Source organism: Stigmatopora argus, chromosome 2, assembly GCF_051989625.1.
Source record: "Stigmatopora argus isolate UIUO_Sarg chromosome 2, RoL_Sarg_1.0, whole genome shotgun sequence".
Lineage (NCBI taxonomy): Eukaryota > Metazoa > Chordata > Actinopteri > Syngnathiformes > Syngnathidae > Stigmatopora > Stigmatopora argus.
Window position 1 is genome coordinate 18356088 of NC_135388.1, and position 24966 is coordinate 18381053.

Genomic DNA, 24966 nt, shown 5'->3' on the forward strand with positions numbered 1-24966 from the left:
TAAACTCTGTGTTTGTGTTTATATGTAATTACAGTGTAATATCTGCATCGTTTTCCAACCCACTGTTCCTTTACTGTATTATCTACTGTATTGTCATGTTTGTTCTTTTGTGGGGTGTAATGCTTGTACATAGCGCAGTCATAAAAGCATATTTGCATTCAGGTTCAAAACTATTGTACAACACTAAGCTTTATCTACAAAAGATGGGATAAGAGTCATGCATTTAAACATGGGGAAAGAAGTTGTATTATGACAGTATGTCAGCCAGCTGTCACATTGTTAATAGTCTTGGATGGAACAGGTGTTTTTGTCCACACACGTTTATACAGGTTTGCAAATTATGTCAGCAAATAAAGTCCAACAATGTCAACATGGGATCGAATACAGAATGTGGTTTCCATATTGGCCATGCAAGTATATTAAGTGTCAGAATAACAACATGAAAAATGAAAAGGGACAGTACATGGATACAACTTAAGACACAAACAAAGACAAAAACTAATGAAAAAAATATCTGCGCGGTCAGATCTAATAGTCGATAAGATGAACACTGACTCAAACTCAGCAATGTTTTAATGACCATTTCATAATTGAACAATTCATTTGGTACTGGGAACACTGGCAACAGACCAAAAAAAACTATGATGCAGATATGCTAACATATTCTAAACAGTGAGACACCAGTCTTGTGGAAAAAGGTATCCGTCAACAATGGAAACAGCCAATAAATTAGTATTACCAATAATATGCAGTTTATTCCTCAATGAAGAAAACGTGTATTAAGATGTAAAGGACAACAATACTTAAAATAAAATGTAATTGATAAAGATGCATGGAGTCTAACTGCAGTAGGATAAGTTATTTAAGTGCAAAATCTTGAAATGTTTTCTTGCCCAGCATATTTAGTATTAGTTTGTGACCAGGACGTGACCTGTCTTTTGCCTGATATAAGCTACGGTGGGCTCAAATATACCAGAGTCCCTACTGAAGATAAGAAAGTATAGAAAATGGATGGATGTAGATTTTTAACTGGAAAAAGAGCACTCAGTCATCCTAAATTGGATGTAACATGTTTGAAGGTCATCTCACTTTTTCTCTTAGTCACCACTGGCATTTGTCTCTGGTGAATAAGTATAGAAAAAAGATTAACTGTATTAACTTCAGTCTTACAGGTATTATTCTGAAGAAATAAACTTAATTAATGATTGTGAAAAAGTTTTTTAAAAACTTTCTTTCTGACTTTCTTTCCAAACAATGACCGGAAAGAGTTTTGTGTTGAACAATAATGGAGTAAAGCACCCAGTTTACCAGTTGTCGACTTCTAAGTATGCATAAAGAAGAAGCTTCGCAAAGGCAGGCTTTCACAATCACAGAAAATTCACATTCATTGTGTGTCAGTGACTTTATGTCTCTGCTTGAAGTGTCCAGGGACTCAGAGCGGTACAATCAATATCTATTAGGGTTGCCTTCAGAAGAATTACATTTCACTATTAGATCAGCCTGCTCCCCTGGCACCATGTCAAACATTATAAGGTCTTGATGTTGGTGCCTAATGAAAGAGATCATGTTAAAGTCATATAGAATAGGAAGCAAGAGGATCTTGTTCTCTCTGGCCCCAGTAGGTGTCAGACTCAGACCATTGACGGAACATAGAGCCCCCCACTCTCACCCCTTTCCATTCATTAATACTATAGACAAGGGCATACACCACACAATCTTGTCACTTTTAAGCATAACCCCCTTTTTAAAGCTGTGCTGTCCACCATGTAAAAATGACACACTTAGAGAGAAATTATTATTTTTTATTGCATGATCACAAACATACATTATGATCTCAGCCGCAGTTGAAGTGTAAGTGCTTCTTTTTCAACATAAAGATCCTTCTTTTTTTCTGACATTACCATTTGGTATACAAAGGACGACAAAAGCAGTGACGTTTCCCATTTAAAGTGCTTTACAACACAGACGGTGGTATAAAATTATCTGAACAGGGAATGAATATACATATATAAACGGAATTTATTTAAAACAAGCAATAAAAAGCTAAATAATGACAGATTTGAACTTCTCACATTTACACATGCCATTGCACATTGTCATGGTATACTGTATATAGTGCGTTTTCTCCCATTTTCAGAATAGTTAAGTAGCGGGCCTTCTTGGTATGAGCTTTTACAACAAATTCTCAACATAATACAATGTTGAAAGAAATCCTGCTTCTCTGAGTGTAAGCTTTTTCATTCAAGTACTATAAATCACCAGTGTATCTACATAGTGGATGTGGGTGTGTTGGGGGGGGCAGAGGTTTAGAATTTAAGGAGGCAGCAGAGGGGGTTTAAAGGTGCAGGCTCCAGTACACTGGCGGGGGGTCAACATCTTGCAGGAAAAATTGTGGAGGGTGTCGTGAGCTTCTAGGGAGAAAGCATATCAGTAAGAACATGTCCACTCACCCCAAATTTGCTTTCTTGATTATTCACCCCAATATACTGTACTCTACATACTGTACAGATAATGTCAATTTAGGATATGCAAGTTAACGATTTAGCTCAAAAAGCAATACATATACTTACTGTAATTTTTGGACTAAGAGCACCTGAATTTTAGCCGCACATACAATTTGACGGGTAAAATGTATAGTAGTAAAAATATTTTCTTCTGATTTGATGTAATTTTTGGCATTTTTCAACAAATTTTAACTACTAAATATATTTTTCATTCATATGGCAGTGCATTTTTATAATAGTGTGTTATACATTAGATGTTTTAATATGATTCATCCAAATTAAAATGTATCATTTTTGCCCAGTTCTAAAGTACAGTGTATATATGTTTATAAACACACATACCGTAATTTAAATTTAAAAGCTCTTGCATATTTTAAATATTCATATATATATTGAACCAAATACAAGTAAATTCAGCTTGGCCTGTTGCAAATTGTGTGTTGCTCTGGTTCAGCTTGCCAAACAAAGTGTCAATCAAGCATAATATGAATTTAAAAAAGGAGATCTAGTACAAACATGCAGTTTGCCCCTGTGATATTTACAGTGACCCCAGCTGTGTACTTAAACAAGAGTAACACGAAGCCAGTCCTTTAACTGGGGTCTTTAGTTGCTGTCTACTGCATGTAACTGATATAGCACAACATAATGGGCTGTCTATTCAATTTTCCAGAGTATGATTTAGGATAAAAAAAGCAACCTAGTCAAACAAAACTCGGTGGTTTCAGTTTCACATTTTGTTTTGGATATCATTAACCGCAACAAAGAGGAAAAATTTGTTTGGAGTTGGAAATATAGACAATAGACACATGCAGTTAAGTCCGGAAGTATTGAGACAAAGTAGCAATATTTTTTCTAGAATCAACTTTAAAGAGCTTTCATGTAATCAAACATTAATTCATAGATTTTTTTGTGGCACTTATCCTCACAAGGGCTGCGGGGGTGCTGGAGTCTATCCCAGGCAACTATGGGCATCAGGCAGGAGACACCCTAAATTGGTGGCCAGCCAATCACAGAGCACAAGGAGACAAACAACAGTTTGTGCATACACTCATACCTAGGGGCAATTTACACTGTTCAAACAGCCTAGCATGCATGTTTACACGAGAACTCCACGCAGGAAAGTGGGGCGGGACCCACTTAACTGAACCCTAAATTTCAGAACTGTGAGGCTGAGCCGCATGTAAACAGACCATCGACGCATAATGCCAAATTTTTGTGCAACCTTGAAAGTCCATCACATCATAACTGCTGAAATTCAAATCCAATGTGTATTTATGAAAGATGTCAATATACTTCTGGACCTAATTGAATTGACCCAAATTGTGAATATATTATATTTAAGTGCCAGCTAGGTTTACTTTTTCAATTTTATAATGCAGTCTAAAACACATGTCTCTAAATGTGTTTCCTTTCAGTTAAAGAGCACTCATATGCTTTCAAGTTCTGTCCTTTTGATGCATAAAGCAGAGAGACACCAACCTCGTACAATCTGCAGCTGCTGGACCATTTCCTCTCGGTAGGACAGCTCGCGCTTCATTTGATCCTGAAAATTATCTGCGGAATACCAGATAGTATTATGAAACCATTAATACCCATTCTTGTTTTTATATATAACACACGAGACGTAGCTTCAAGATTTCATTGATTGATAAGATATGATCTAAAAGCCCACACCTTTTAAATGTTGAAATTCTCTTTCTAGCTTTTTCCTTAACTGCATCTGCTCCACGAGTTGCTTCTGCAACTCTTCTGTTAAGACAAACAAACAACCATTATTGAACAACCGCCCAATAAAATAAAATGTGCTAAAAAAAATCTGGATTTTACTTTGCTGAATTCTTAGTATCAATTGAAACTGAGCATTTTCTTCTTTATAAAGGCCTATTTCATGCAAAATATGGACTATATCACTTCAATTTCCACATGACTCTCTTGAATAATGTACTTTGAATATATGCAATATGAGAGAAAATGGCAACATTAGCTGCAATTGGGACAACAAGCATCGCCTCCCACTCTCATCTATGTAGGTTGTGCGTAGGAGTGTGTGTGTGTGTGTGTGTGTGTGTGTGTGTGTGTGTGTGTGTGTGTGCCACAGAAATTGTCGCACAGCGCCCGCAGGCTACGTGAGGCCATGATATTCGGGTCTCAGGGTTTTTCCAAGCGTTCAAAAATAATTAGCTGCCACGCCTCAGGGTTAGGACTCTGTTCGTTAAAATATTAATAGCCTCTAAACGATTTCCTCTTACAATAATACGTGCAAACGACCATGTCTTGTGATTTAGTGCACAACACCTATGGGAACAGTTTAGGATCATAAGATGCAAATTCGGCATGTGTAATGTGGCACAGGATATTTAGCATGGCAGATGCGAGCGAGTATTTATAATGTGAGCATGAGATTCATGAATCAGAGATCAGCATCCGAATGATCGTTTTCTAAGCGAGTTCATACATCAATTGTCATTCCTATTCATTGCATATAATCGTATTGCATATCACCATTTATCTTGTCATTACATTTTTATTGAATCATCTACCTTTTGCCATGTTTTCCAGATTTTGTTGTTGCACGCTGATGTCAATGTGCAACGCTCCATCCGCTGTGGACAAAAAAAAGTATTAAAAACATCAAATTGTGAACATATAAATGAATCTTAGCCTTAGATAATGTAGAGGATGCTACATTTCTACATTGAAATGAAATTAATACCTTGGTTATCCTTTTGTTCCTGGTTTGATTTTATGATTCGCTGATCTTGGTATGCACCTGAACATGAAAAAAAACAACTAAATTGGGTTTTAAAAGAAGGAAAAAAGGCTTGATATGCATGAGGTGCGCGCGCACACGCACGGTAAATGACCCAAATAATCACCGTTTGATCTGCAGGGACTACTCGATGACTCCAGCTTCTTGTCCGTGTGCACTTGGCAGTCCTTTTCATGGGCATACACCTGCAAAATGGCACACACACAAAAAAATGTCATTTCAACTTTACACAATGGAGGCCTAAGGATTGTGCAAAAGACAAGCACCGATAACGAAGAGATGCCATTCCACTTTTGCTGTGTGATTAAATATTCTATTCATAGGACACCAATTTAATTCATTGGCTGCCACTGGCAGCACTCGACGTCTTAGTCTATTTTTAGTGGGAGAGGCTAAGAGCAAAAAAATCTCTGCCAATACTTCCACTCAAAATTTATTAGATGTCTAACACTGTCAATGATACTGAAATATGAGCATTAACAGTCCGTCCTATCAGTTTAACTGAATTAGAGGTCTTTTGATGTCGAGGAGAACGAAAGAGGTAAATACTAACAAAAAAGAACATATTTGCTGCGGTTATAACCAGTGTATTCTGATTTAATTCATTTTAATTTGTTCAATATCGTTTTTATCATTTTATAAATTAAAAAATATACAAATACAGTCACAATAACAATAAGAATGATTGATCATACATAAGTCATTTTTTTTAATGAGGAGTGTTTACAATCTGTTTACAAGATAGATTATTGATTATTTATTTATTAGTCATTGTTATCATTTATTGCTTATTTATTTGTCTGTTTGTAGGTTGTTGTTATTTGTGCACTTTGTGGTGAAGCTTTAAATCTCATTTTATTTGTATAATGACAATAAAAGCATTCAAATCAATTTAATTCCATTCAAAGACAGTGTAGGATGAAACAGTGGTGTCTAGTTCGGGGGAAATAAAAACTGTAAATAGAGCAGTGTGATGGTTAGATCGCTTATTCGTGCAAAAGCAAGTGGTTTAATGGACAAATCGTAGTCATAATAAATAGGATAAAATGAATGATATCTTACGTAGGGAAGAGGTGATCCATCTCGCGTGAGCCTGCCTTCATCGGACGAGCCGGTGTGCAAGGGGCCCTCCGGTGAGGCTGCAGCGGGGCTACAGGGCTTCTCCTGCCGGCTTTCTGGTCCCGTCTCGACCCACACGGGAAGCTTCCCTCTCACCGCCTCCTCCTCCTCCTCCTCTTCTCCCCTGTTGGACTCCACGTCCACGTCGGGGTCGTCGTCCTCGTCCCTGTCCGGTGACGCGGACCTATAGCTGGAGGTCTCGCTGACAAAGTCCGGGGAGAGGTAGCCGGGCCTCACGCCGAAGCCCTCCCGGGTCCCGTACAACTTGGCGATGCTCTCGGCGTCTTTGACCACCGGCCTGAAAGCGGAAATATAGCCGATTTTCCGGTGCGGGGTCTCATCCCCGGACCTGTCGTCGTTGCCGGATGAACTCGGACATCGCTCCCCGGGATCCGGCTGCTGGTGCTGGGCCTCTTTTGGGGTGTTTGCCCTCCTTTCGCTTGGGTCTGGGTGTTCGAGCTCGGCCTGGCGGACGCCCGGGAGCTCCGGAGCTTTGGGCGGGGAGGCCGAGTAGTGCGGCAGGGGGAGGCCGCTCGCCGTGGGCCAAAACACGGGGAAAGCCGGGTAAAGGGCGTCCTTGGCGGCGGCGGCGGCGGCAGCAGCGGCGGCGGCGGGCCAAAACACGCCGGGCACGTTGGACTTGGTCACATCCGGCAAGCCGTCGCTTTTCTTCGGACACAAGCCGTAGCTGAAACCGTACGGGTGGTGCGGGAATAAGGGTGGGGGGATTTTTTGGAGCAGGCCAAAGTTTTTACTAGGCACCGGGATGAGGGGGAAGCTCCTCCCCGTGGCCGCCAAAGGGATGTTATTGCTCCCGTGGTCGTCGTCGCAGCGTAAAGTTTTACGCGGCACTTCCGGCGAAGAAGTGCGGCCGAGCGCGGAGGACATCGGCGCCCTGACCGGCGAGCGCTCTCTCGAGCCCCCCGTCGGAAGGGTCCTCTTTCTGCTGCCCCCGTTGAACATTGCTTTGACGTCCTCCCACGCGTGGTTGATGTCCTCCGAGGGCTTCTTCTCCGTCAGTTTGAGGTGGCGTCTCCACGAGTTGAAGTTGGCCGCGTCCGGCTGCATGTATTTGGACTCCGGGGTGCGATGCGAGTGGAAAATGAATTTATTGGGCGAGAAGTACATGTTGCAAAAGGTGCACTTGATGCATTTGGCCCTGGAGCTGTTGTATCGGGCCGGTATGAAGCTGCCCCGGCACCCCCACGCGCACTCGTGAGACACGTCAAAGGCGAAATTCTCGGGCAGCTTCGGGGGGCTGTGCGCCCCCAGGAAAGACTTGCACAGCCGCTCGGCTTCCCGCTTGGTGATCATGCCGCAACGCCTGGACGAGATGGGCATGGCGCCGGCGCGTCGCAGGAGCTCCAGCTGGACGGGGGTGCACTGCACGCAGGTGATGCCCAACGCCACCCTGCGGTTGTGGATCTCGTTGTAGCTGTAGTTCTTCAGGAGCGTGTTGGAGATCTGCGCCAGGCACAGTCTTTCTCTCCCGTCTATGACCAGGCAGACGATGGGCACCCCGTAAAGGGAGGTCTCGCTCACTTGGTTCGGCTTGAGGGTGCCGGAGAGGCCCGGCGCGTCCCGCTTGGGACTCGGGGAGGAGCGCTCTTCTCCAAGATGTCCGGCTATTGACGCCATCCCTGGAAGCCTGTCAATCACATGGAAATGTGCGTGGAGTGACAGCAAAATGCAGGAATCTTTTTTTTAAAATTTGATTTATTGATTGATTTTTTTGATCTCACACACACACACTAAAAAATATCTTTTAAAGGGTTCCTCTGTCCACCCTGGTGCTGCTGCCCCTCTTATCTTCAAATCGCCTAAGCACTTAGGAGCCAACTACTTTTAAGAACCACATAAGACCTTTAGAGGAAGATCAGGACAGAAGGAAAATGCAGCTTGAGCCGCAGCAATGCGCTTAGCCCGAAGGAAAGAACGAGTGTAAGCTTCTTTGCTGGTAATTACAGGGATCCAACAGTGCTTCTTTGCATTGTTAATAAAAGACCAACCCTATATATAATTAAAGAATCAGTGCGGATTAGTTTTGAACTGCAGCAGGGCCACATTTACCATTTGCGCGCATATACGCCCACCTAAAAAGCAGCATTCATACTCAAAATTAAAGACATTCAAAACAAACCATTGCACTAATAATAATCATAATTTGAAAAAAAATGCAATTCTTACCTTCCGCTCCACACGACGACACCTCCAAAATGGCTGCAAAAAAGATAACACCAAGAAAGTGACTAAGAACCAAATAGAGGGGAGGGATATGAGATTATAATGGTTTCTGGATGTTATTTTACTTTAAGTGTAAACATGCTGCAGCGGATAAGGTGCCTCCATCCTGTTGGACAGCAGGCAAGTGAATGGCAGCGGTCCCTATCTCCCTCTCTCGCTTAACCCCCCCTCATCTCTCCCGCTCTCTCTCTCTCTCTCCACCCTTCTTGTTCCCAGACGAGAACCCGTTCAGGATAATTGTGCGCCATTGACGCATGCAAGACGCGAGAACGGGTGTCACATTTAGGCCGCAGCTGTCCTTACATTTATATTGGAGAATAAAAAATAAGAATAAAATACTCTATATTCCCCCATATGGGGGAGCCTAGTCTGTAATTTATATTGGTCCAGAGTAGCCAGTCCCCCAAATAAAGGCCCTGAGGGACTTTTTCAAGTTACTAACATTATAATTAAAGGCCGCTGATGAACTAAATAGTCATTTTTAATTTAATCTATTGTAAGTCAGATTGATCTCAAAGTAATTTACATGTTTTTATATTGCATTATTGTGGAGTTCAACTTGCAGCAGTGAAGATTTTAAAAATTCACAACTGTCTCTGCTTTTTATGAGGGACGTAAATGTGAGTCCCATGATTTTTTTTGAAATTATACATTTAATTCCTTGATGATGCTAGAAGCCCAATCCATTTTGACTGGGAGGGGCGTTGATTCGCCCCGCCCATTCAAAAATGGATTGGGTGAAATCAAAGTCAATGGCACTGAAACATGAACATTCTTTCTCAGTTTAAATGAATTGGACTCTATCGTTATCAATGCCATCCGATGCTATTATTTATTTTTCTAAATAACTTCAGAGTGTTATTTTGGGCCGTAACCAAAGTCTATTTCTGTTTTTTTTCACTGCAGTGTCATTAACGCACTTTTTTAAAATTAACATTGTATTAACAATTATTTTTATTACAAATATAAAATCCTGGAAAATATATAATAATTTGCAGCATTTTACGTTTTTGTTAAATGTCAAAAAATAGTCACTCAAGGGTTAAAAGTCTTAAATGTCAAAATACGGATTTTCATTATAAAATAGGAAAAATAGTCACTTCAAACGCATTTTAGTAAATCACAATGCTGAAGACAACATTATCCTTTTAGTCTGTTTTTTGATGAACACAAGCTTGTGATGTACTTTCATTACAAGACAAATTTTAACAACAATCTTGGAATAAACACAAAAACTGGCGACAACCAAAATCTACAATATGTAATATGATAATTGAGATTATCCAATTCAGGGTTTTTTTCAGAGGGGTACACAAGGAAAAACAAATGTCCTGGCTCATTTATCAAGTTACACCATCTGCTTGGCTTCCACGGCCACATTGAATGGAAATATGTGGCAGAAGGGAAGGTGGGTGGGGGGACAAAATGACGTTTAAAACATGCTTTAACGTTTATGAATATTTGCCCGTGGGGGGAAAATGAGAGTGACGTGAGACAGTGTAAACATTGTGGATGTACCTGCAGCTGAGCAGCAGGTGCTCCTATAGTCACGAAATGGCATTTACATAATGACAGAATAAAAAAGGCTGCGGCTGCTTTCTTCATTTTTGAGCTTTCACTGACAGGGTTGCATTAAAACAGTGCATTTTAATTAACAATAACCCCCTCATTTGTTTTCGATATCAACGGTGAGCATTCCTCTTGACTTTTGCTAAAATGAGGTCGTGTTGGCCATTCATAATCATGTAAAATGAAAATGATCAGTTTGATAATTTTTTTTAAATTTTATATTGTATATAAACCTTCACAATAAGTCATATATATGACTTATTGTGAAGGTTTATATTATATTATATTGTGTATATATATATATGACTTATTGTGAAGGTTTATATACAATATGAAATTTAAAAAATGATTTTTAATCAAATATATAAGTGTGTGTGTGTGTGTGTGTGTGTGTGTGTGTGTGTGTGGGTGGGTGTGTGTGTGTCTAAGTTGTTCACCACCCCTGCAATAAGTAGTTAAGATTAACCCGTTATAGGGCACTCATCTGACCCATTGACGGTGCTAAACGGCCAGTCTATTTTAACTAGAAGAGCTTGTCAACGATCATAGATTAAATGAACTGGACGCCTGTCATTGTCAATGGCAGGGTATGGGTTAAATACTATGAAATTTAATATAGAAAATAAATAAATAAATATGAACTAATTTAACCCAAAACATTTTAGGGTCCATTTATGAATTTCTTAAATCAGAAAAGATATAAATACATGATGAGTGTTAATGGAGAAATATATTATAATAATAATAGGGCGGCCTCACAGCTCTAGGGTCCTGGGTTCAAATCCAGGTCAAGTCTACTTGTGTGGAGTTTGCATGTTCTTTAAGGGGCCGGCGTGGGTTTCCTCCGGGTACTCCGGTTTCCTCCCACATTCAAAAAACATGCATGATAGACTGATTGCACACTCTAAATTACCCCTACGTATAAATGTGAGTGTGAATGTTTGTCCGTCTCTTTGTGCCCTGCGATCGCCTGGCCACCGATTCAGGGTGTCCCCCGCCTCTGGCCCGGAGTTAGATAGGATAGGCTCCAGCACCCCCCGCAACCCTAATGAGGATAAAGTGCTTTAGAAAATGAGATGAGATAATAATAATAGGCAAGAGGTAGTGTTGACATCACATTTTTGGCACATGTATATGTCCCTCACACTCAGATACCAAACCTTATTCGCCTAAGATCCAAAATGTGATGTTTTTTTCTTTTTTCTTAACCAAATAAAATAGACACTTGCCTTAAAAAGAGTTAAAGCAAACCCCACATTTAACTGGAGGTCAGTCGAGGGATAAAAGTGGCCAAATGTATTCTTCTTAAGGGGGTGCAGCAGCTGCACACCCACCCATCCAAAACTCTAGCCTGCAGACATGCGGTCGTGCTTGACGTGGTCGTGGTCTAAAAGAGAAGGATACTTATTTTGCGACCACCTAGGACAATTGAATTTAGAAAAATCCAAAGACAATAAACATGAAATACAACAAATCTATAAGGCAAGTCACATTAACTTGTCTCACCAGCTAAAAGCAGTTTAAAAATGCTATTGGCATGGTATATTTTCTGTTTCTGCTCCTTTGCCATACATAAATGACAGAAATACGATGTATTTATTTTTTTAACATTAATTTGACGCATGCTGCTGCAGCATCTTTTACAATATTGATGCTAAAACATGATCCTTGAGCTCATCTTTCACCGTCAAGAGGCTTCCCTACCGCCCCCACCAATAATTACAATTTTACACTGTAATTATTCCCCTCTTCTTAATTATTTATACGGGCCAGATCCGTGCAGTCATTGTGCCGGCTCCTTCTCCGGGAAACGTGAGATGACGTGGCCGCATGGTCGCGTGCGGCGGGGAGTTTTTAATGAGACATTTAAGCAGTCGTTTTAGGCGAGCTACTTATTATTTCTGCAGGAAACAAATGAGCGGGGCCTCGATTGTGGCAACAAACCTTACCGTGAAATATTCATGCGTGCACGCGTGCTTTAACATCGCAAAGCATCCTATGGGATTATTGAATTTTCATATAAAGACCATCACGTTTGCTGGGGGGCAACCTGTTGCAATGATTTTCAGTGTCACTTTATTTTGCAGGACTTCAAAACGATTAATAAATAAATGAATTTAAAAAAAAACATCTGCATTAAAAGGTTGCTCGCAGATTTGCTTTAATCCTTGTTTTTTTGGTATAAAAATAAAACCTTAACCCAGGGTTAGCGAACAAGGAAAGACTAAAAAACCCAACATTTTAAACTGAGTCAAAGAGACACAATTTATGTCAGAAGCAGCATAAAAACAATCTGCCATAATATTTTTTGAATATAATTTATTTTTAGTTTTTAATGGGCCGTGATGAATTTGCGTGTTTTAAGAGATAATAAAAATAAGAGAAACATGAAACAAGGCAATGAGTCATAGTATATACAAAATATGATAAGAAGCAAAGAGCCACATTTATTTTAGCTGGGAGCCACATGCAGCTTGAGAGCCACACCTGCCTTAACCCACCATTGTTGACCACAATGTTAACATACAAACATGGTCTAAATGACCCAAAACATAATGCCCATGCACGCCATAAGTAAATTGTAAATTAGTAATTTAATGTTAACAAAAACAAATTACAACGAAGAAAAAGATACAAAGACTGTTTATGCCCTCAATCACACTAGAATTAATTATTTTTCCATGATAATTTCAATTAACTCATTGGCTGCCATTGATAACAATGGACGTCGAATTACAATAAATTTGAAGGACTGGCTTTGAAAGCTCATCTTTCAGTGCCGTTGACAGCTCTGGACATTTAGATGCTAGCCAATGGTGTAATGTCTTTCATTAAATAATTATAATGTCAACCCCAGCTACAGTATTCAATTTCTCCAGGTACAATGTGCGTATAGTATATAAATAGATTACCGTTATTTTAAGAGCCCATTATTACATTCCAAGCCTTTACTAGAGTCCAAGGAACATAAGAGACACGTACTGGGGTGTTTTGGCTTTAACTGATGACGCAGACTCAATATTCTCATTGTTTGGCCAACTTCTAAGTACACATACTTGAGTAAAAAGATAAATCAGGTGAGGCAGCTTTAATAAGAGAAACATCAGAGGCCAAATGTTTTATAATTAACAGTTGTATCAGCACCACATAAAAGCATGAGCCTACAAATCCCATTTTAGAGAGCAATCAATCCTCCTCTTGGACTAAAGGGTCTATTGATCCCTCTCTACTCAGCCTCTTTTTTTGTTTCCAGTGAAAAGAGCATTTCGATTTCATTTTATTTATTTATTTATTTATTTTACTGGAGCAAAGATTCCGCCGAGAGCAAAACGATGGCTCGAAAATTAAACGCTGACATTTTAATTACAGGGCATTGATAAAAGGATGTGGCTAATGGCAGGACGCGGGACCCCCAGTCATTGTCTCGCTTGACGCGCTAATCAAGTCAGACTGACGCTGAGGGAAGAAGGGAGGGGTGGGAAAGGTCATCGTCCCATTCAAAAGAGATCGCTGGGAGTTTGGGAATATGAGCTAAATGAAGACGCATCTCCAAACAATGTGCGCTCAATAGCACCAGATGAGCTCGAGTGGCGCAAGCACATTCTCAATGCGACATGTTTAGCACCATAGGTCACTTGAAACAGACCCATAGATCATCTGTTGAGGGATATAGCGCATGGCACGCAGAGCCGTTATATATACGCTCGCCTGTAAGCACATGCAATTGCAGTTTACATCACACGATTGAAGCTTCAGCTCAAAACGAGATGTGAACTGTGCGCTGTTTTTGTTAGGGATCTCAAACTTGTGGCCCGCGGGACAATATTTGGCTGCCCTCTCCTTGACATTTGAGTCAAGTGTATGTGTGGGCCATTCATTGTTGCCATGAAATTGTTGTCTGTTTTCGTTTAAATCATTAAAAGTAAACTTTAGCAAAGTCAATGGATTGAATCTTGAAATTCTAAAGTGATATTTGGTGGAAGGAAAATATATCATGTCACACAGCCTCAGAATCGTTGCCAATGGGTAAGGTCGGTGAGCATTGTAGACAATTTATAGATAAGTAGGAGATCAAATTTTTATCTGATTACAGGGGGCAACCCAACCTTGGTATGCACCTGTGGTAAAAACGTACTAAGTACAGTTATATTGATGAAATGTTACTAAGAATAAAGGTATGGGTGTAATAATGTACCGTTGGTAGCATGTTAGATGTTCACAACTGTAATGGATGTGGCTTAGTAAAACCAGTGGTTGCAAAATCTGACAAAGTAGGAAAATTTGATAGACACGTCTATCAGAAAAAGCTTTGGTGGCAAAAAGAGAACACCAGCGCCACGACAACCTTCAACCTTTGGGACTCAAATCTGTCGGTATCCTCTTTTTTTCATCGAACGCAAAATATTTGTATATGTTGTCTTTGAATACGAGCTTTGCCTGTAAAGCTCTATCTCCCCACAAACCGGTACTCGGATGTTTGGTCGCCGGACGTTTGACAACATGACATAGAGTTTACTGTTGAAACCAGCTCTCAAAATTATATTCATGAGAGAGAGAGTTTAATATCTAAATATCTACTGTTGAAACCAGCTCTCAAAATTATATTCACCCGGGCGACCAAACGTCCGGGCGACCAAATGTCCGGCGACCAAACGTCTGGCAACCAAACGCCCGGCGACCAAACGTCCGGTCACGCCACAAACCGATGAGGAAATGGGTTTCTTCCTCTCTCTTCAGCATGCTCCTTTCTTTTTAACCGCTCTGCACTTTAATTGGTGCTCTTTGAGTTTTTCGTCACAAACTGTAGACTCTCCAGTGTAGAGTGACACCACTAACAGTCAAAACCGATCTGAGCTGTTCAGTTTGAGAACCATGTTGTCCACATTGGATATGAAACCAACTCCCTTTTGCGTTTTTTGTCCATCATACAAAAATTGGAATTCTGCACTTTGTGACTGTTCAGACTACAATAAGGCCATTGTCAGGTTTGCCATTTCGACATCCATAAAGAATCCAGAAATAAAGAGGGAAGACGCCCTTTTGGATTTTCACTTTTAAGATGACGCCCCCTGAGAGCTGCTTGTTGCAACTCCCCAAAGGCGTTCTGCCCTTGCTATTATTTTGTCAATTTTTATCACATTCAAAGGGCCTGATTACATGGACGTCCCAACTATAAAGGGTGGGCTGGTTATAACAATTGGGACATCTGAGTTTGCAAAAGACTCACAATCTCATCAATATAGTCAGGGAAGACAGGAAGACTTCCTGTGTGTGGTTCCAGTTTTTGTCCAACTTTACATCTTTTGAGTCTGTATCCGTTTTTGCTACCGCAACCAAAATGGCGCCGTTCAAGTGGCAGCCGGTGGCGGTAGCTCCGTCCACTCTTGCTCGTTTTATGTTTTTGCTGCTTTTCTGTCTTAATGATTTGATTTGGTGATTCTTAATGATCCCCTTTACTTTGATTTGCTTTGTAATTTGTGCTTTTGCTTTGTTCTGCGGCTTTTGCGACTGTACAGTGGTACCTCGACATACGAGCGTAATCCGTTCCGAGACTGAGATCGTATGACGAGGGTCTCGTAACTCGAGCGGACGTTTCCCATTGAAATGAATGGAAAAAAAAATAATTCGTTCCAGCCCTCTGAAAAAAACACCAAAAACAGGATATTGGATTGGAAACATGTTTTATTTCTTCTAATTCCCCATCTATTAACAAAGTAACACATAACTAGTGGTTTAATAGAAATAAAGTGTTTAATCTAACTAAAATTGGGCGGATTTCGCCGAGGGGAGGGGGGTACAAAAGGGGCGGGGGGCTTCGGGTTTTTTTCTCCACACAACGCACTCGTAAACGGAACAAACACTCCACCCTCACGTTCGCTATCGATGGGCTGTTTGCTGTCGTACTATTCCCTTCAAAATATTCAGAAAATGATGCACACAAATGTCCTCACAATCGGATAACGCACGACCACTTGCCAACGAGCAGCAGTCTTTTATCAGCGATCGCTCCGCTGCTCATGGGAGCTTCGGGGGCGCTGGCTAGCGGCTCCTTTTAGCTTGTAGCATCTGTGGTCGCATCCCCTCGAACGACGCCTATGATAGAGTTGCCACCATGGTTGCTATTGCGGGGAGTTGCGAGCCAGTGCCCCTGATGTTCTTATGAGCAGCCAACGAGCAGCAGTCTTTTATCAGCGATCGCTCCGCTGCTCATGGGAGCTTCGGGGGCGCTGGCTAGCGGCTCCTTTTAGCTTCTAGCATCTGTGTTCGCATCCCCTCGAACGGCGCCTATGATAGAGTTGCTACCGGGGATGCTGTTGCGAGCCAGTGCCCCTGATGTTCTTATGAGCAGCCAACGAGAAGTAATATAATACTCCTCGTATTAGATAAAAATAACAGGAAATGCAGCAGCTGAGTTTACCCACGTATTGATTGTGGGTGAAGTTTTATTCTGAGAAAGAGTGCCATTGCCTGTCGGCGTTGTGTGCACGAGTATACTTCATTACCCAGAAAGCCCTCTTTTCCCCGCGCATGCGCGTTGTGCATTTCCTGGTCTGAATAACTCATCTGGTGCTCGTAAATATTGTTATACACGAAAGATATGCTAAAAAAATGCCATGGCCACCTGGCTTGGTTGCATCACGAAATTTTGACCGCATCACGGGCGAATTATTCGATCGAAATTTCCCTCGAAAGACGAGCATTTTGTATGACGAGCGGTCGTATGATGAGGTACCACTGTACTGTCTAACTTATAACTATGCCTTTTCTTGCTACTGACACAATGAAATTTCCCGAATACGGGATGAATAAAGTTATCCAATCCAATCCAAATCAAGAAGGCACAAGCACTCCTAAACGCCTCCAGCCTCTTGTTTAGGATAAGGATAAAGAAAACGTCCTTCATTGGTGGCATGAAATGAAATGCTGGTGACTCTTACCTAAAGCAAGCAAGCGTTCTTCAATTGCAGGTAAAGCTGATACTTTTTTCCGCAAATGTATGATAAATGATAATGATGTGCCCATAAATCCTACAGCCACCCGCTTTCAATCTGGATGGGCTAAAAATCGGGTTTTGGCTGGCAGTCTGAAAAAGGGCTAAGCAACCAATGCCGTTGGCACAAACAGCCCATCACAGATGCAGGCTTTTGAATTGAACGCTGTTAAAACATGGGTTGTTTTGCTCATCTGTAGTCAGGTGTTCTGGCAAAATGACCTATCGGAGGTGAATTTTACAGCCAAAGTAGTACTGTGGGCTGTCAGCTTGTTTAGATGGATGAATGAGCAATGTACTGAAAATCACTTTAGATATTACTTAAAGTTGAAAATTATTTTCTTATAAGCGGGAAAAAGTGGATAGGTGTATGGAAAATACATGCGGTAACGTCCAACAATTGTAGTATAAATACATTATGTATCAAATGTGGTCAACAGATTCAAACTCAGTTTCGAAGCTACCACAAAAAAATGCACACGTTTAAAAGCTATGACAGGAAAGGACACTTCAATAGTATTTGGAGGCATATGAAAAGATAAAAGAAGACCCAATGAAAACAAAATTAGTTAGTACTAGCCGCTTTTAACCAATGTCATGGTCACTTGTTCACAAAGAGGTGAACCACGCACCAGCTTTCCTTTTGAAAGACTAAGCAATTAGGGAAAGCCAATTTTATACAAAATCATCACATCCATCACTTCTTAATTAGACCTTTGGCATCTTCCAAACATGTATTTGATGAGCATTTTTTTTAACTTAACCTGTCCCAGCTTTTATCCAACCTGATGCAGCCAAAAAAAATCCAAGTTAATGATTATTTGCTAAAAACAATAAAATTGATCAGTTGGAACACCAAATATATACCATCTTTGGAGTTTATCCAATTAAATATAGGTTGAACATGATTTGTAAATCATTATATTCAGTTTTTCTGGATGCATCTAACACAACACCCTACTTATTTAGAACTGGGGGTTTATGCGCAGTGCATTGTATGATACAGACTTTCCTAAAGTTTTGAAAATCTAAGTAAAATAGCCAAGGGACACGTAACTCAATATTAGCATTGCTGTATGTGTAGTTCTGAACCAGCAGTTTTGGCTCTTTCTTTTGATAATCAATAATAAAATCTTAAAAGAAATACAATTGCGGAAAGTTTTTTGTGACCAAGATCAAATCAAAGTTGTAGAAATAACTGGAGGGGCATAACATTGTATTTTTTTACAAGTGTATGTCAACTTTTGACCACCACGGTGTACCCTTTGTTGAGTAAACCCTTTCTATATATTTAGCTGTAATCAAAGCAAACACAAAACTAAAGCTTAGTGCCACTGTCATGATGTAAATTCTAGAGGTATGTAGTGTCTGATTCTTTTACATGTGGCACTATTAGAAAGAAAGAAAGAAACAGCCTTTATGTTATAAACTAATTGCTAATGTCTTTACTTTCAGATGTGTTTTTGAGGAAAAAAATTGGAAGAGCAAAGGGAGATAAAGACCTATTCAAAGCAAGAAATCTGTCCTTCCCCAAGCAGATGAACTTGATTAAAAACATATAATACATGTAATACAAGTCAATGAGCAGTGAGGGATTTCACGCGGGGGTTGTGTGACTGTGTCAGGGTCTTCGAACACCACCGCTGCACACACAGCTGCGTAAGCAGCAAAATCACATCTGAACAAAGAAGACGGCTACTTAAATAAAAAACAGGGTACAAGGCCTGTGGGGACAAGGCAACGTTTTTATATCAGTAAGTAAAACAAACGTGAAGTTCAAAAGCCATGTCAAAGCCAAAATTAGACAAAGGCAATGTTTGCTTAATTGAATGTTTTAGCAGCGACTAAATTAAATGGTGAACTTGACTAGCTCAGAACAAGAAATAGAAAATTTGAAGGTATTTTTAAGAAATAGCATTGATAGACATGGAGCATTTGTCCCTTCTAATTATGTTTTAAAAAGGTTGTGGTGTTATTTCTACAACTGATTAAGTGTTTAGTGCGAGCTATTCAACTGTAGCTCATAAAAGTCCCTCACAAACTCCTTTGAAAAGGACTGGCACACTAAGGCCTGGTTCTTTATTTTTGATGGATATTATAACACAATCATCTACTACTACTACTACTACTACTACTACTACTACTACTACTACTACTACTATTACTACTACTATTACTACTACTACTACTATTACTACTACTATTACTACTACTACTACTATTACTACTACTACTACTACTACTGCGTTTTATATCCAGTGCGCCTTATATCCAGTGCGCCTTATATCCAGTGCGCCTTATATCCAGTGCGCCTTATATCCAGTGCGCCTTATATCCGGTGCACCTTATATCCAGTGCGCCTTATATCCAGTGCGCCTTATATATGGGAACCTATTTTCGGTTATTGAACGTGCATCTTATAATCCTGTTTGCCTTATAGTGCAGAAAATACGGTACTTGTTGTTGTAAATCCTTTTGATTGGAAAAAAACATTTATCTTGGTTTTACAGTGCTCTTTTCGGATGTTTTCCCAAGCTTTGACGGAAGCTATTCACTCACTTTTTTAGAATGTAAACCACATGCTACGTAGAACTTTGAAATTGCTCTCCTTGTAAACTAATAATCAGTTTTGCTGTTTGGTGTTATTCTTATTCATGAGCAAGTGACAAAATAGTATGACATGACTACCGCGTTGAGCAAGTAAACACTAGCAACCATGGTGAATTCAGAATGGAATTCACAGTATCCAAGCTGAGTTCAATCATTGTCTCTTAAGTGGCATGTTTTATTTCATGTTTTTTCATGTTTTTATTTCATTTGTTATAAACCAAATTTCTTCCATCCCTCTTGGTTTCATTGGATTTTAAAAAATGATACATTTGTTTGTGTCACCCTATATTTTCTTGCTGCAAACACATTTTAACGCCTTGGGGAAATAAATATACCTTGACTTTTGACTTAAATAGAAAAAAGAAAAGTCATCCACTACTTTGGCATTTGCAGTTTAACTACCTTTTTCCATATTCATAAGTAAAGGTTGACTCAGATTAATTACAAAATGCAAATTAAAGGTGAATTTAGGCCAGCGAGTCGCTTACAAGTTTGGGTGACTCCCTGCCAAGGCAACGAAATGTCAGCCAATGAGTGAAGGTATTATGAGGTCATCACCCTGTACTTGTGTGACAGTTTTAGTCATTTTTAAAATTTAAGCACCAATTTACATAACATGTTTCATGTTTTTGATAAGGGCTAAATATCATTGCATTCATTCATTTTCTGAACTGCTTATCCTCAAGTGTCGCGGGGGGTGTTAGAGTCCATCCCAGCTTTACGGGCATCAGGCGGGTGACACCCTGAATCGGATGCCAGCCAATTTTATAATTGCATATTTTTCTTTTTTTTTTAGACTTTAAGTTGCTTCAGAGTATAAATTGCACCAATAAAAAATGAGTAATAGTAGAGAAGGAAAAGGCATAAGTCAGATTTTCTAGGGGAAATTCATTCAATCATTCATTTTCTGAACCACTTCTTAATCGGTGGGCAGCCGATCGCAGGGCACAAGGAGACGGACAACCATTCACACTCATATCTAGGGGCAATTAGTGTCCAAACAGCCTACCACGCATCTTTTTGGAATGTGGGAGGAAACCAGAGTACCCGGAGAAAACCTACGCAGGCCCGGGGGGAACGTTCAAACTCATTGTGCATTGTGGTTGACATGTGATGTGCATGTAAGTCCTATTTAGATCAATGACATTACAGGGCGTGAATAGTCAATAAACTCCCAACACTGATGTGGTTTGCCCCTTTTTTAGGTTTAAATACTGTAGGTCAGTCTCTGTTTAGACTTAAAATATTGCTGTACCAGTCCCCTTACTTTATATCTGTCACATTCATGCTTGTCTAGGTCCGATAAAATGCAATTTAAAGGTAAAATTGTACGTCATATCTGCGTTGAGTTTGATTTATTTTTGGGAAAATATAATTGCTGTCAAAAGTGAAATTTAAATGTTAGTAGAGATTCCCCAGAAATATCCTACAGTTGCTTGAAAAACTCATCTGCTTTATTTGAAGGGAAGTACATTGCAATGTGATAGACATTACATTTTTCAGAATCATATTACAACCTATGTTTTAAAGCCTGCAATATTTTAGGCAAAAAAAGAAAGGAAAAAAACACAGTGTAGGGATTGGTCTTTTTCATTATTGTATTTAATTTCTAGCAGGTCTCTTTACATTGTAGGAACAGAAGTTGGCTAATTTAACTAATTGGCTGCTGTTGACAGCAAAGAGCGTCCATCCATTATAACATTGAAATAGACTTTACTTCTATTGTCGTCAATGACACTAAAACAATCATTCACTGCTAACCCTGGTAGTTTAAATGGATTGGATGGCTATCATCGGTAATGGCAGACAATGAGTTAAAAAAAGAACCCTGCGTTTTCAAAACGACTGTCATTCCTAAAACATACTTGGAACAGGGTTAGATCAGTCTCTGAAAATAAAGATTGAAACTAGGTCTGTAACAGTAGAGAAAGAAAAGACTAGATGCCAATTGTCATCAATGAGAGCCAATTAGTTAAGTTACTATTTGGGCAACGATTGTCAGTGTAAAATGCAATTTTTTGATTGTCAAGCAAATACATAAAATATATTTTTGGCAAAGGCATTGAATTGTGCTGCTGGGCTAACATTTTCTATTTTAAGTTGTTTATCAATAGTTTAGGTTATGTACTAAATAGGTAGGTAAATAGTATAGGTGCTATATTTGAAACATTTTTCACGAGGAGCAGCAAAATTTACAATTTGGGTCTAAAGCTGAAAAGTTTAACACACCCTGATTGCTGTCACTGAAGGAGTTTGGATTCCTGTGGGCTGATATTCTGCTAAAGATGCAATAAATTGGTATTTTTAGCCAGGAAATATTTCTGCGACGGAGACAAACTATGGTTACTGAAGCGACAAATGATACCACTGGGAAGAGGAGCACACACGGCACGGACAAACACCTTAAGATTCACTAGCAGGGTGCCAAAAGAGCAATCACTCTGGGCGGCACATTGCGATTGGGAATCGTTTGTTCTGCTCACCGGTCACTTTTTCGTCTTCATTCACCCAGCGTGAGTCGAGAAGATGACCTATGCTGGAGGGCTGTTCATTATGAATGCTGAGTCCCAAAAAAATGTGAGCTCCTGTCACTGCACAAAAAGTGATCCACCAATACTTGAACATCTATTGACGGGCAACTGGTTGTTGAGTCAAACAGCCATACAGTACATGGCGTTGAAGCGTTGCTGTGGACAAGGACTTATCTCAAAATGTCATGGGCCATCATGGTGCACGGTACGACATTGAGGCAGCGGTGTTCGCCTCTCTTCCAAACAGCGGCAAACCCACATGGACACAACCTCCGCATTTCCATCATTGTATTGCACGATGAATGTATGATCCTAAAAACAGAAGAAATCACAGAGATTTATGAATACTTTGAAGGTGCTATTATAGTAAACTTTGGACTTACAGTGCATTGAGATAGTATTTCACTTTTCCAGACTAATTGAAGGCCTAACAAAGGATTGTGCATAAAGGGCAACTACTAGGAAAATATTTTCTAAGGTTTTAAAAAAATATTTAAAAAAAGATGTTTGTAAATGACTCAAATACTTAAACCACATGAAAGATTGCGTTGACACAATTTTACATAAAAACATTTATAAAAATGCATTTAAAAAAAAGGAAGGTGACCCTTTTTTATATTGAAAAACTTAACAATAAACATTTCCAACACATAAATTGCAATAATACTTCAATTCCTTTTTCTCGATTTCAAAAAGTAGAAAGCAGAACTCAAAACTGGTTGGGCTAACCCATAAATAACCATTTAAATGCTTATAATACTTCATCCTAGGGCCATCATGACGACTTATCAATCCTTAAATGAACAGGAGGACATAAAAAATACACACTTTTCTTTCTGATCCATGGTTCCAATACTAATATGCAATATCTTTTATGATCAATTTTACTATTAACAGCTTGGAAACACATAATAAAAAATAGCCACAAATCAAAGGGGAATGGAAGTGGAATTCAATGCTCTTAAATATTTATGATGAACAGATTAGACTTTATTGTCATAACGTCCTCTCAGGCGATTTGCGAGTATTTGCTTTATTGATCTGCTTGACAAGCTGTAGAGAAGTTAAGTAAAAGAACATTTTACAAAAAGTGTTTATTTTCTTGCAATAGATCTTCAGTTATTATTTCACAATTGGAGACAGACCTTGTTTGGGTGCTAGCAATGTATGTCTTAATTTAAACGAGACAACCTCCTCGTGCTGATGTTGATAAACACAGATGTTATGTGCAATGTCTGAATGACAACAATCGCCACCCTCATCTAAACGACGATATATTCCCTAATGAGTGTGGCCAGAGGTCAAAAGTTAAGAGGGGAGGAGGTTGTAAATGAGACAGTTCAATCGAAGCAGACCATGATTTTACGGGCGACGCCTTGTTGTACAATTAGAAAAAAACGACCCTGTGACTGCTTCGTTTAAAAGAATCGGCCAAAAACATTCCTAAAAACTAAAACATCATCACTGCAGTTGATCTTATTCCCCATGGTCGGACTCCTTATTTAAAAGATGAAATATGAAAGTTTATTTAATTTAAGTCATTTTCTTTTGGTGGCACACAGTCTTTCTTTTGTCTGTTCTCCAAGTGGAGACAAAGCAGTTAGTGTTTGTGTTCTTCAAGTAAACCTGTTATTTTTATGTAGACTCATTACACAGAGGGAATAAAAGTATACTAGTAATATATTATGATTATCACTGACAGATAATGAAACCCTACAATGCAGGATCTCATCAAATTTTAACAACATAAGTAAATCAAAAAAGAAAATAAATTGAAAGCCTTTTGGCAAGTTGCCCATTTCTCTGTGTGCTCAATGCGTGATTAAACCTCCTTTTGAAAGGATGACTGAATCAATGTGTCATGGCATGGAGGCCACATGTGCATTTGCTGTGGTTTGGTGATTTGGTACAATACTTTCAGCATATGAGCAGTTTCTGTTTTTGTCACTTTTTTTCCCACGAGCGCCAAACATCGACTGCTGCTATTCACCCTTTAGCAAGCTGGGAAGCACTTCCGCCAGCCTGCTCACCGCCAAAAGTCGACCTCCTCACCTGGTTCTCTCGTGACGTTTTTTACACCGCAACCTCCACTAAAAGTTTAGCCAAGAGGCACTTTTCTAGGCATGCTCATTGGCAGGAGCTGGCCTCCTCTAAGGACTAAGGGAAGCCATCTGGGGATTGCCACTACCTGTTTCTAAAACATGCCTGCTGAAAGCCACTTTTCTCTGCTTGTGTCGGTAAAAGTCAGTCTGATCCGCGATTGACGCCCCCCTACCACAGAGTGATGTCAGTCACCACGTGCATTGCCAATGGTTTACACGAGAGGCAGTGGGGAGGAGAGATACCAGAGGTGAGAAACAGCAACTGAAACCAATGGGCAATCACAGGACAAGTCATAAAGGGAAAAAAAAACAGCACGACAAAAAATAACCTAAACCCCAGAAAACCTGTATACCCAACAAAATGCTTAAAAATGGGATTTTGAGCACTTCCAAAGCAAATTGACCTGCAAACTTGGGAAAATGGAATCAAAAAAATTAAGTTGAACAGATCTTTCATTATGGGAAATACGAGAAATAAAGGTTTGAACTATTTTAATCTCCGTTATTCAATCTAATGTATGAATGT

General features: G+C 39.7%; 2 protein-coding genes across 8 annotated transcripts in view; both read right to left on the minus strand.

The window, feature by feature from the left end:
• Window positions 1–1781: 1781 nt before the first annotated feature.
• Window positions 1782–22422, minus strand: LOC144089517 (SKI family transcriptional corepressor 1 homolog-B-like). 4 transcript variants are annotated; one of them, XM_077620439.1, is made up of 10 exons: window positions 22291–22422; window positions 11436–11593; window positions 8581–8613; window positions 6337–8041; window positions 5381–5459; window positions 5218–5274; window positions 5045–5107; window positions 4179–4253; window positions 3984–4058; window positions 1782–2411 (listed from the first exon to the last, which is right to left on the minus strand). In XM_077620439.1, exons 4-10 carry the CDS (start codon window positions 8029–8031, stop codon window positions 2314–2316), a joined length of 2142 nt encoding a protein of 713 aa, XP_077476565.1. In that variant the 5' UTR covers window positions 8032–8041; window positions 8581–8613; window positions 11436–11593; window positions 22291–22422; the 3' UTR covers window positions 1782–2313. The 4 variants fall into 4 exon arrangements, with proteins under 4 accessions (XP_077476565.1, XP_077476574.1, XP_077476584.1 ...); XM_077620448.1 differs by lacking the exon at window positions 11436–11593 and having other exon boundaries at window positions 22291–22420; XM_077620458.1 differs by lacking the exons at window positions 11436–11593; window positions 22291–22422 and adding an exon at window positions 8703–8750.
• map2k5 (mitogen-activated protein kinase kinase 5) overlaps window positions 21240–24966 on the minus strand; it is a 45459-nt gene continuing 41732 nt past the window's right edge. For all 4 annotated transcript variants that reach the window (XM_077620495.1, XM_077620490.1, XM_077620505.1 and 1 more), the window contains one exon: window positions 21240–22650. In XM_077620495.1, the coding sequence (XP_077476621.1) occupies window positions 22522–22650 (129 nt within the window). In that variant the 3' untranslated portion in view covers window positions 21240–22521. The remainder of the gene's footprint in view (window positions 22651–24966) is intronic.